This window comes from Silurus aristotelis (assembly GCF_946808225.1).
Source record: "Silurus aristotelis genome assembly, chromosome: 3".
Classification (NCBI taxonomy): Eukaryota; Metazoa; Chordata; class Actinopteri; order Siluriformes; family Siluridae; genus Silurus; species Silurus aristotelis.
The window spans coordinates 16,455,628-16,469,555 of NC_139576.1; the positions used below are offsets into that span (position 1 = coordinate 16,455,628).

The 13,928-nt window shown below is 36.0% G+C and overlaps 1 protein-coding gene across 8 annotated transcripts in view; it reads right to left on the bottom strand.

Annotated features, from left to right (window-relative positions):
• Positions 1-13,928, bottom strand: part of lrp1bb (low density lipoprotein receptor-related protein 1Bb) — a 288,809-nt gene that overhangs the window by 175,526 nt on the left and 99,355 nt on the right. For all 8 annotated transcript variants that reach the window (XR_014532697.1, XM_083536546.1, XM_083536541.1 and 5 more), the window contains one exon: positions 3,801-3,938. Coding sequence is in view for 7 of the 8 variants with exons in the window: in XM_083536546.1 (XP_083392672.1) it covers positions 3,801-3,938 (138 nt within the window). In the remaining variant the exon portion in view is untranslated. The remainder of the gene's footprint in view (positions 1-3,800; positions 3,939-13,928) is intronic.

A 13,928-nucleotide genomic window follows, 5' to 3' on the forward strand; every position in this document is an offset into this window, starting at 1 on the left:
TTTCACGGACCGATCTTTAAAGAGTGGGGATAAATACAACTAAATAAAATGATACGACCTGCTTTTTTTTCCGAATATTATAATAAACTTAAATCCACTGTGTTATTTTTTGTTCATTTTGCTATCTTGGGGGTTTGAATTTAGCGGTAATGTATTATGTGTTAGCGGCCGGAGCCCCTTTAAAAAGGTAGCGGATAGAGGTAAGACATGTGACAGAGGCATCTTGACATGCATGAAGAGTGAGTCATAGACAGATGTGGCGCAGAGAATCTGGTTATTTTCCAAAATAAAACTTTGTTCAGAATCAGATGATAAATAAAATGGAAATAATGTAAGTTATGTATTCTTTCTGTGCCATCCGGTACCAATTAACCCACGGACCAGTGCCGGGGGTTGGGGACCACTGTGATAACTGTCTTGCAAAAAAGATGTGTTTGAATATTCGGGGTACTCAGACTACAGCAGGGTAGATACTGAAGGAAGAAAAGAGCAGAGAGAGGATTTATAGCCCCTGACTTTATTGCTTAATTAGCTGTATCTAAAAACAAACAAATGGAGGAAGAGAACAATGAATGTAATGTAGCCTAATGTCTCATAAGACCTTAAGATAACTTTCTGTGATACATCACTGTAGCCTCTGGACACCAGTCACAACCTAAAAAAGCCTAAGCTTCATCTTTCCCCAGCTTTCTGCCACTGCATCAATTGCTCTTTGTGCTTTGTGAGGTTATTGTAGCTTTTTTGCAGTAAGATGTTTCAAGGCAAGACCTGCCTTCAGGGCAGGCAAAAAGGCACTGAGCTTAAGAGACGAGAGACAAAAACTCTGCAAAATATGACACAATACTTATAGTATAGTAGCGATTTTTCTTTCCAATATGCTGAGGTGTTCAGCAAATGCTAGGTAGAATCCTCTTGCCTTTGCTACCTGGCATCTCATTCTGAATTAAGGATTCTAGAGAGCTATGCTCTTTTAAGTGTGGAAGCCACAATGTTTGAGCTTAGAATAAACATAAATTTGTTGCTCCGAGAGCAAAAAAGAACGCCATCAAATTCAACCTGACACAGTAATCTTCTCTGTTTCATATGGGTGAGTGGCTTTTCTTCAGGCAGGCATTAGATCAAAGGGTACGATCAGCAGGTTGGAGCTGAGCTTGTGTGGGTGCTGTGTGCTTTCAGTTCACTAAAGGTCACATCTCTGGGCAGCTAATGGGCATCCACCCTGTGCGGCCTGCCGTGTGTGCATTATTGTATCACAGAGGCCAGGTGGCTGCACTTGCTTGTTATTGAGCTTTAGATGATTGTGATCAACAGTAGGTTGTGTCCAACATCGCACCTGGTGCTCGGAACATGCTTCACAATTCACCTGTTTTGTAGCTGATAGTGTAAGTTTGGCAGGTTGTGAGCCATGCGCGATTTCATAGTCTACATCACAGATAAACAATTCAAACCAGGGGTGGACAAATGATGAATTAGCTTACCTACTGGGCAAGGAAAAAGCTTCAATTAGCTTGCCAAGTCTCATGTTTTGTTTGCCCAGAAACTGGCTGAAAAGTGGAACCCAACATAATGTACTGATGTATGACAAGCTATAAAATAGGTCTAGAATATGCAGGCATCCAAATTCAAAATTCTGCTCATTAGCAAGTTGTTTGCCCTCTGCTATTATAATAGTCTCCTCTTTTTTGAAAAGGCTTTCCACTAGATTTTGCAATGTGATTATCATAAAAGTTATACAAGTAACTTACTTAGTTATACAAGTGCTTACAAAAAAGTTCTTAGTATTAATAAAAACACTAAGAATAATGTAGTAGCATATAATGAGTCTAATTTACCAAAGTGTGATTTATAATTAAGATTTTTACAGCCCCATGAAGTGAATTAGCATTATTTTTTTTAGTTTGCAAAGATTTTTACACCCCTATAAAGTGAATTAGCATCATATATACCATATGTAGCAAAAACTGTGAAGGACTTAAGTAAAAAAAAAAAAAAAAAGAAGAAAAAAAAAAAAAAAGAAAGTCAATCAGGGCAGGATTTTTTCTCCAGTTGTTAAACCTACTTTTTTTTGCCAGGAAACAATAAACACTTGCCCAGGCTCAGCAGCACATAGGGGCGCCACACCCGGGGGTGGGGGTTGATGGGGGTGTTTTGAGGTGCTATCGCATGTAGAGTATTTATTGTTGTATTAACCTTTTTTTTGGAGAGAAGGGCAAGGCGGGTGCTTCTTGCATACAGTGTGTTGCAAAAGTGTTCATACCCCTTGAATAGTTCCACATTTTGTCATGTTATAAGCACAAACTTTAATGTATTTTATTGGGATTTTATGTGATAAACCAACACAAATTATCGCGCAATTTTAAAGTTGAAGGAAAATTATACATGGTGTTAAGGAGTTTTTACAAATAAAAATCTGAAAAGTGTGACATGCATATGTATTCAGCCCCCTTTACTCTGATATCCATAAATAAAATCCAGTGCAAGGAACTGCCTTCAGAAGTTACCTAATTAGTAATTACAGTCTACCTGTGTGTACTTAAATCACAGGATAATTACAGCTGTTCTGTGAAGGCCTCAGAGGTTTGTTAGAGAAAATTAGTGAGCAAACTGCATCATCAAGACAAAAACATACAAGACAGCTCAGGGATAAAGTTGTGGAGAAGCAGGATTAAGTCATAAAAACATATCCAAAGATTTAAACATCTCACGGATCAATGTTCAATCCATCACCCGAAAATAGAAACTGTATGGCACAACTGCTCACCTACCAAGAAATGGTCTTCCAAATAAACTGAAAAGCAGCCAGAAGGCCCATGGTAACTCTGGAGGAGCTGCAGAGATCCACAGTTTAGGTGGGAGAGTCTGTCCACAGGACAACTATTAAACGTGCACTCCACCAACCTGGATATTATGAAAGAGTGGCAAGAAGAAAGCCATTGTTGACAAAAAGAATAAAAAGTCCTGTTGCAGTTTGCCACAAGCCATGTAGGGGACAGAGCAAACATGTGGAAGAAGGTGCTGTGGTCAGATGAAACCAAAATTTACCTCGTCGTCCTACATGCAAAATGCTATCTGTGGTGGAAACCCAACACTGCACATCAGCATAAACACATTATCCCCACCGTGAAACATGGTGGTGGCAGAATCATGCTCTGGGGATGCTTTTCTTCAGCAGGTACAGGGAAGCTGGTCAGAGTTGATGAGAAGATGGATGTAGCTACTGTAAATGTGTTGGTCTATCACATAATATCCCAAAAAATTATTTCATTTTGTGGATATAATGTGAGAAAATGTGGAAATATTTTAAGGGGTATGAATACTTTTGCAATGCACTGTACATAGCCCTCAGCAAATTTGCAGCTGCACCCCTGCCCAGGCTACTGACTTGTCCACACATGCAAATACAAAATTCCAAAACTGCTCATCACATACAATACAATACCATAAACATTTACCTTCCTAAAATGTTCATTCTGATCTAGTTAGGCGACTGTTTTGGGAAGTGTTTCAGTGAAGACAAGTTCTAACTCAATTAGAAGGCAATTATTAGTTGAATTGTTTATTGGAAAAGGTAAAATCTTGACATAAAATGTAAACTAATTTCTTGTGTGTATATAAAATAAATAGAACTGTAGATATGATGGGAATACTTACAGTCATTACTAAATTGTGGCTTGGGCTCCATCATACAAAAAAAGATATATACATCTATTTTGGTATCAAAAGTATCACTACTACCACAGTGACAGCTGAGTTGATGAGACATCTGCACGATTCAAATGAATATGGATGTTGAGTCTTACCTCTGCAGTGAACTCCTTCATCAAAGCCATCAGCGCAGTCTTTGGCCCCGTTACAGAGCTTGTTAAAGTGTATGCACTTTCTTGTTCCGGGACATTGTATGTGATTGAGGTGACATCTGACTATTACTTCCGTGGGACCTGAAAAAGAGATGATGAAAGTGGTTACTATGGGATGTATGCACCTAGGACCTTTTAGGGTTTAGGGTACGGCTAACAAGACTTTCCTAATACAGCCATAGATATGTATACCACAGTAACTGCTGCAATTATATGCTACATTTAAATTGCAAAAAAAATAATAATAACAAGTGCAACATCAATGATTGCTGTTATTACGGATGTCACTAATAATGATACAGTCTACAGTCCAAACTGAAATGAAATATAGTATTTTGCCTTCCTTATCCATTACCGTTTTTTAAAGAAGTAAGGCCATTTTTTTTTCTTTGTCATTTAAAGGAGTGTTTTTTTACTTCATAATTGTACTACATCTTTATTTTGCATGGCACCACTTTGCCACAGGCAGACTCCAACTCTGGGAAAGCCATTCAAACACATTCACAACCATTGTCTGAAGATGGAGGCTGTTTGTGAATGTACAGTATGTTCCTTTATAATGGTTATCACATGACAAATTAATCACATACTGAATTTAAATTGTTACGCTAGCACTAAGAAGGTGCATGTGCCAGCACATGTACCATATACCTTTAGCTTCATTAATATGCAGCAAATAAATTTTTCGTGTGTATTTATTGGGCTGAAACAATTCCTCGAGTAACTTGATTATTTCAATTACAAATTAAAATACTTTCTTTAGTCCGTTTAACCACACATGGCGCACTGTGTTTCCTACGGACCATTATTACTGACGCACCACAAACTCTGCACAGGTAACACAGAAGTTTGGGATCATTTTAAACTAAACAATAGAATACACTGCACACCAGTTACCGTTTTTTCAGTCATTTAAAATTGATTTCTATATTTTTATTTATATACAGTGCTCTCAAAATGTCTCTCCTCAGTGGCAGCGTAGAGCAGGTAGAGGAACACGTTTTTAAAGCTGGAGATAAATACACGAATTTAGTGCATGAAAGATTTTAAGCAGCTTTCCGTAGACAAGAATACCACATCACGATACTGTGCGAGTTTTAATAAATAAATACATGAGTGAGAATAATTATAAGTTCCATTCAACAAACATTTTCCCATAACCTACTCTAAGCGGCCACTGCGGAGGGACTTTTTCAACGCACTGTATTTGCATTTTGATGTAATATGGCAATTAAATGCACTAAATGGGTTTAGCAATTTGATCAATCAAAATGAAATTTTTTCTACAAAAGAAACAATTCACTTGTTTATTTTAAGAGACCCGTCTTATCTTCACTCTCTTATTTAGTATTGCTCTTTAATAAAAAAAAAGTACTTCTTATCCGATTATTCGATTAATGAATAATATAATCATTAGAATACTCGATTACTGAAATAATCAATAGCAGCAGCCCTACTATTTATTAAATAACACAGATATGTGTGTGCTCTGGAATTGTTTCCATAGTGGATATGTCAAGAAATGTCCGCACACTTGTGTGTGTTTGACATTGTCCCCATTAGCAACCAAAATAATCCCCAATGTGAAGTGAAATTGTCAGGTGTTTTAAAAAAGTAACAAATACTACAGATCACATGTACAGGAAAGCAACCTCTCTATATGTGCTATATATTTTCCCATTTTCCTTGTATGCAGGTGTGTTTGTTTGCCAGATACATTTAATATATAACATGAAACAGAGATAAAAATTCATGCTGCCTTTAAATGTAACCAAAACAGTGAGAAATAAATCAAATAATAAGTCAGTATTAGCCTTAATGAAATTAAAGAGACGAAAAATTGCGCTGTTGCCAACATTCTTTTCCAACTCACAAGTGTGTGGATTGCTATTTCGAGAGTGCAATGTTAAATTGCTGCACCACAGATTCAGTAAAAGGTTTCTGATCAGACAGCTGTTACACTTTTACAACCGCGGACTGCAGTACAGTATGAATCTGCACTAGAGCACTGCACATGACCTTTACTCTGCACCGAAAGGGCTTCAATCAATTCTGACAGTCTTTAAATGCAAATCCGCACATTATATTCTACTACGGGGTCAGTTTAAGGTTTTTGGCACATGTCACTAATTAAATAAAATGCCATGTTTGCCACTGCATGTCACTTTTTTACAGTAATGACTACATTTCAGTGGGACCTGAATTACTCGAATATGAAGTACTTTATAATGATAGACATTGAAAGCCAACAGTAACAAAATGAACACTCGTTATAGCAGAAAAGAAGCTGAGAGTCCATAACACATCCAACTGACAAAAATAAATAAAAAAAATACAAAATAATAATAATAACAATCATCATATTAATACCAGTTTCCACATCCCCAGCACAGAACAAGAACCTGATTGTACAGTGAGAACAGGATCCAAAAACCTGCCCTTTACCCCCCTCAATTTGAAAACACTGTGCTGTAATGTATATGTGAGAAAAAAGGTTTCCCCAAAACTAGGAGGCTGCACAGACAGCTTAGTTTTAAACTGATTGTACTTACTCTTCATATATTTTTCCTCTATACAATTTCACAAATGCTAGATATTTTTGGGGTACAATACTTTAAATATGATAAAGTTTTACTAATGACATACAGTTAACCACCGATAATTTGCATTTCAGAATTTTTATCTTAAAATTTGCGGGAATCCACAGCGAGGTCTAATACTGTACACTATTACATTTATAAAGTGACATAATGTCTAGATGAATTCACTAAGGTACCATAGGGGCTGCGAGGGTGGGTCCAAAATTCTTACGTTTTAGGATGTCACCCCTGCAAGTTCCCGGGGGACCACTGTATTTCTAAGAACGAAGCTAAATTTTAAATAGTTTTACTTTACTTTTGCAAAAGTAATTTTTGTTAACCTTTGCAAATTACGACATCTTAAGTACGACATCAAAGTACGACATCTTAATTACTGAGCTATTCCTGACGCCAAATCAGGAACTGACCATACAAATACAGTTATAAATGAAACACAATTACAAATGATAAGCTTTTCATGCCTGATGCAGTTGGAAATTTGTCAGAAACTGGATTCATATACCTGCTGTCACACCTCACAGTAAGAAGGATGTTGAGGATGAAGAAAAATAACCCAAATATCAGGTTTACAATATGATTGTCAAGGTTCAAAGTCAACTGTTTAATGGCATTTTCAATATAAAATTTGGTTTTGAAGCTTTTGCAAGCAATCAACCCAGTTTAAGAATATTTTGTTGCAGATAAAATTCAAACATCATTGGAATTGCTGTGGTGTGATCTGCTGAGATTGAAATCAAAACCTTTGCCCTTGCACACATCAGCACATACAATGGAAAACAAAACAACACCTGTAACTCCAGTGTAAAATATGGCACTGGATCATTGATGAGGTTATTCGTGGCTAGTGGTTCAGGGGCTCTAATAAAGACTAAGAGAATTATGAATTCTGCTAATTACCAGAATATTTCTGAGCTTTCCTTTATCAAAGCATGCATAGAACTACTTCTACATTTGTGTGTAAAGACTACCACTGAGCATACGGAAAATACTATTTACCACACTTGCGTAAGCACAGCTGAACACATTGGACTTTGATAAACCCAAATGGTCTAAATGGCTGTGTATATTGCATGACCGTGATTATTTGCATGAAGAAACACCCTCAAATTACCATATACTGTAAATACTACATTGCTCATGGCACTGTTTGTTGCAGACAACATGGAACATGTCAAAAGGTCTAAGAAAATTAATTTTACAGAGAGTGAAAAACAGGTATTGATGCACAAATGGTTTGTCCAAGAAATAATATATATACTTTTATATACATGTTGTCCAAACTGCATTCAGAGATCCTACAATAGATTGAAAATCTCCTATTATTAAGAATTTTATAAATCATATTCTATGCATACAAATGTGTGTCTGCATGGATAATACAAAAATGCATATTGCCTCAGTCAGAAGATTCAGGCTTGGCCATAAACAAAATTTTTTAACAAAATTTGTGCCAAACATATTTCTAATTTGGCAACAAAAATGAAGAATAAATGCTTTGTATGGCCGTCTCTAGTTCTGAGTTTGTGCTAAAAAAAACTCCCTGTCCACCTTCCTGAATACTAACACCCGCAGCTTCTTTCCTTACTGGTTTTAAGTCCTTCCCTGTATTAGTTTGCAAAGTCTTGAACCTTTTTTTTCTCTTTCCCAATGTCTTGATATTGTCTTGCATTGTATAGCATGTTCAGTCTTGTTTGCTTTCTGCCTCTATTATTAACTTGCCTCCTAGCTACATGAGCATCTTATGCTATCAAACATTTGGACTGCTGTTCTATTTTTCCCTGTAGCCTTAGCTGGAAAGGTTTAAGCCACAGGTCTTGATGTAATTCTGGCATGTATGCTGTTTAAGTCAAGCTTACATTTAAAAGCTGCTTCCTGAATTATAGGTTAAAATGTATCTTGCACTTTGAGGTTTCAGCAAAATAGGAAATGACTGCATTAAAAAAAAAAAAAAAGTTACACGACTTAGGGCAGTAGAGGATCAACGGTAAAGGCTCCGGGTTACTGATCAGAAGGTCAGACATTCCAGAGACCTGCACTCTAACCCCCAACTTGTAAACACTTTCACTGTAATGTATATGTAATAAATAAAGCCTTCTTCTAAACTTGGAGGCTACACAGTCACCTCAGATTTATTCTTCACATCTCTTTCCTCCATGCATTTGGTGATAATTGTATTTCTGCGACTAAAATCTAAAAAGGCATTTTAGATTTTAACGCACCCAGCACTAAATTACCATGAATTATACTTAGCATTTCTTTTTATCGGCCCTAGATACCGGATAATAGTGTTGCCCTTCATACCAGCAGATAGACAGATGCTGCTGAAGAATGCTGAACTGCTGACTGTAAGAAAGTAAGAGACAGACAGTGTGGTAAAGCGAGAAAGCGAGAAGAGGAGAGAACACAGCCTCAGTGATCTCCTTATTGACACTTCTGCACCCAGCATCTGTTTAAAGATTCATGAGGCAAGTAGGTGACCCTCATCTGCTGAGCAGCCACTAGAGCACATAAAACATGTCTAAGCGAAACATTAGCTTCCATTTTGCATGCTGTGAATGTGTCACATTGCACCTTAACTACACCAGTATCAATTACCAGAACTGCAACACAGCCACTTAGCATTAGATTTATTGCCCACGTGACAAGGCATCTTACAAATCTCCAGAGTCCCTACTACATCACTGCTCTGATCCCTGGCCAACAAAGATATCCTAAGTGGGTACTGAATGGTTCGGTGATGTTCATTTATTCTTCATGATTATAGAAAGATGCTACATATAAACCAAGTATGATTTTCATTTGAATTTCAAGGTTTTATTTTTTATTTTTTTTTATGAACAAATGTCCACTTCCATTTCTTTTCCTGACATCCACTTTATTTCAGAAGCATAAGGACATGCTGTTTAATGAAATATCAAAAACTAACTGCCTAATTATCAAAAAAAAAAGAGAGAGAGAAATACAGTTTGCAGTGTTTCTTAGCTCAAATGATCTTTCTTTAAAACCAATTCATCTTCAGTTAAGAGGAATGTATATTTCTTTTAGCAGTATGAAAAAAGTCAAGGTCCAAAATGTGACGATTAATAGCCCTGCAAAATTTTCAATTACAAATTGTATACACTGGCAAGCATCTGTATAATTATGCATTCATGTTTATGCAATTTCCTTTTACTGACAAATAAGCCCAGCTCCAGGACTCTGCGATAAGTGCTCTCGTGTAACATACAGCACATAGTTAACACTGGAGAGTGAAGATCTGCGACAAACTGTGATTATCTTAATAAAAGTGTATTGTTGATTACGGAATCATTTCCACTCACAAACTGATTGGGAACTAATCTAATCAGATGAGGGGCGAAATGAATATTCAGCAGCCTGATATGCACCCAGCACAATAACAGATGGTGTGCAGGATGATAGGAAATCAGTTCTCGTTGCCTTACACTAAATTAGCAGTCATGACACAGCTTATACATTATACATACTGATGAATCATTCTACATGGAGAACTGGGCAATATGGAACATCTTTAGAAATAAATGTAAATCTAAATATAATTTAAATTAAGTAGCAAATTAAACATTATAATCAATTATAATACAAGAAAATTATTTTCTTCAGAGAATAGAACATTGCCAAAATAAAATCACAAGATCCCTGGTTGGAGTCTCATTAATTTGGTGAAATCTTTTAATTTTATATCCAGATATGAAAATCTAAAAATGAACAAATTATTGGTCATTGTGTTTTTGTTTCTTGATGTTCTTGTTCTTGATCTTGTTCCTCATCGTGTTATTGTTCTTTTCTTCTTCTTTTTCTTACCATCATTATATTGTATATAATTGTGTGGACACAATTTAAATATTTACATTATATGTACCAACAACCTTCCTCATCAAATTCTTCTACTTCTTCTACTCGGGCAAATCAGTAGCTCAAATACACAGGACAATGTCGGTGTTTGGACTGTTGCTTTATTAATTTGTAGTTGCCCAGCAGACTACTTTACCAGCGTTGCCTACTTCCTATTAACCTTTACTAAAAGAAACACAATCTTTACTGCATATGTATTAAATAAATGCCACTTCATGCAGGTACAATATACATTTAAATCCCACCACCTGCTGGATTACACACATTAGGCGATGCTCAGTTTGGCTAATGGTACAACAGCTTTTTGCTGTGCATTATAGAAATGTGTGATTAACATCACAGGAATCAGCACGTTATTAATTATGCATCTAATTAAATATGCATCTAATTGTCTAATTATGCAAAACTCAGAGTTAAAATATTACGAGTGCACGCTGGGCACAATAGCCGCGGATCAAAATTAATGACATGCATTACACCTTATGTGGGAAAACATGTTTAACATGTTAAAACAAGGTACTTTAGAAGATTTCTAATGACACCAGCCCAAATTCTCTGTGATCTACGCATACCCAAGACAAAATTTGTGGAAGTTCAAACTCGATTTCAAGGTAAAATGATACCTCAGGTACTAATACAGAGTTCATTATGTTTCAATTATTCATTTACCCCAAGTCACAGACATTAATGTTTGGAGAAACTTACAAATGTGTTTATTTATTTAAAATTCTGTGCAAATCTAGTGCTTTTTAATAATATTAAACCTCTGTTTACCTCTGTATATATTTATTTGATATTTTTCATGCATTCTTTTTTTTAACATTTTCTTCATTCATAATTTTGCTTCCTTAGAGACTCTGAGAATTAAAATTAATTTTAAGAACTAAAATCAAATAATTTTAATTAATTAAGAACTAAAATCAAATGATGAAGGCAGTTTTAAGAGTCAAATCAAACTGTGACCTGAATATATTGTTACACCTCTACATCATCGATAACAGTAAAACAACAAATTACAAATTAGTCTGTTAAAACACTTGAGAGTGGAAGACAATAGAACAGAGTAGACTTTCATCAAAATAGAAAATAAGAATTTTTATTTTTTTTTGTTCTCATAGAAAGAAGTCAATCACAGCACAACTTTTATATGGGCACCACGAATAAAACGTTTATGCTTTTATTAAATCTTAGACCTCCTTATAAGAATGCAGACAAAATAAAGCAGTGGTAGTTAGTGAAACAAATACTGTTTAAATGATCAAATACTTGAAAGTTGAAAACAAAGAACAAACAGTGGTGATCCGCGATAGATGGAAACGTCAGCAAGCACACTGCTGGTGAGCCGACTCAAGTCAGTTCATTTAAGCAGCAGATGTAATGCAAGATCTACTGAGCGCAGAACCATCGCTAAATTCTGCTCAAAAAGTCTATATTTGTCTTTATTTTAAATTACTTGTTGATCTTGTGTCTAGGTCGCAATGATAATATATAAACAAAATGATCAGATAAACTATATCTGCAGTCTTCCCTCCTCTGTTTGTTGGTGAAAATGTTATTACAACCCATTAGGTATTCTACATGTGTACACCGACACCAAATCCCTCATAGATGTAAAATACCTGGCATGATAAAACTGATTAACATTTAAGTGAGCAAAAAGGAACCAAAGGTCGACATTTTAAATCCTGTTTCTAAGCCCTAAATTTTAGATTCCGCTTACTTTCCCAAAAGTCCAAATGCGCACATCATTTCTCTTGTACTCATTCCAGTGGAAACGCTTCCTCGTTGAGACGTCGGTTGTCAAGCCTCATTGGAACACGGCTGTCAGAAACAAATGCAAATATGAGCCTCAATTAGACTGCTGAAAAGCCAAGCCTATCACAGTAGGGTCTCAGGAAATCAAATGTTTTGCCATGAACACTAAGCATACAGATGAGCGTTCCCCTTCCACACAAAGCAGACCTTCGATAAACAAACAAGGTTTTGTCCCGTTTTTTTTTTTAAGCTTACAAGAATGGCCCCAATGTCATTTTCAAGCAAGTTGGCTGCCAAAATAAATCTTCGGCCTCTGTCCTTTCCTGAACATATTACTTTTAATTAAAAGTCATGGTGATATTTACCCTCTTTTCTCAATGTGAATGAGGAGAAATCAGCTGGGACTAGCTAATCCATCTATTTAATGTGCGTTGAAAGCCTTCTGGCAAAAAATCTTAGCTCCTTTGTTAATTATGATTATCATTTTAATCAGGACCATGCCAGGAAATAATAGGGGGTAAATAAATAAATAAACAAAAACCTAAAAGAAGTGCAATAAACTACAGTTGAGCGGATTCTTTCATACTACCATGATGTCACAGGCACACAAATAAATATGGGTTTTTATACCCTTTCTTACACACACACGCACACACGCACACAAACACACACACACACACACACACACACACACACACACACACACACACACACACACACACACACACACACACACACACACACACACACACCAGGTTTGCATAATTCAAACACTTTCTGGCTTGCTTATGGCAGATTGGAGGAAACCAGAGAATTTGGAGGAAACCCACATGGACACTCAAGGGATATGCAAAATGCCTGAACGGTAAATCGAGCTCAAGATTAAATCAGGAACCAGAGTGCTTTGAGATGGAAACATGGTGCCGCTGTGCTGTCCAGAAATGTCAACCGGAATGCAAAATTGCTGCTAAAAATTAAACTAATTAATAACTCAATTTGTATATTTAGATTTTTTTTCTCACAGGAAACAAGAGTTACAGCAACTTTAAGAATCAACTGTATGTGCTGTATTAGTTACTTTTACTTGTTCTATTAAATGTATTATTTTATACACGCACATCTTGGCATGGATTATTTGTGGGAAACTGGATATTGTTTTGCAGTTGTACTTAGATATTCTGCAAATTAGCAGCAATTATATCTGATTGATTAATTCATTACATATCTAACGGTATAGTTATATCTGGTTTTGTGGAACGTGCAGATTAGTTCCTGTTCGTACGTACTTACATTATAGCCACAATTAACAGTTATCCCATCATCATCCTCTTTGACCCCTCTCTCTTACAGACTCAATGACCTGCTCACTGTTATTATACAATTAAACATCATATCAAAGAATATATATTGTAAATATATGAAAAAGAATGTCCATAGTTCAGAAACTCCTAATTTATAAACATTAGCCACTGCTGCTTCTGTAACAGATTCTCCGTCATATTGCTTTTATGGAAATTATTTAGCTTATGGCAGCTCATAGAGTTTTCACAGACGTTTATGTTTTTCCTCATTCTGGTTGACTTTTTGTAACATGTTTAAAAAAAAAAAAAAAAAGCAATGATAAAACAGAATGTTTATGGATGACTGGCCAGAGACTGATGCCCCAATTCTCTGCTTAAAAGTTTGATACTGATGAGTTGTTTGTCCATGACTCTGTGGCTGTACTCTTAAATGGTAAGATGAGATGCCAATATGAAACTAAACATAGCCGCTTTGAACAGTCCCTATAGTAGCCATTATCTAATTGCTCTTAGTTTAAATATTTTTGCAACCATTCAGTCAA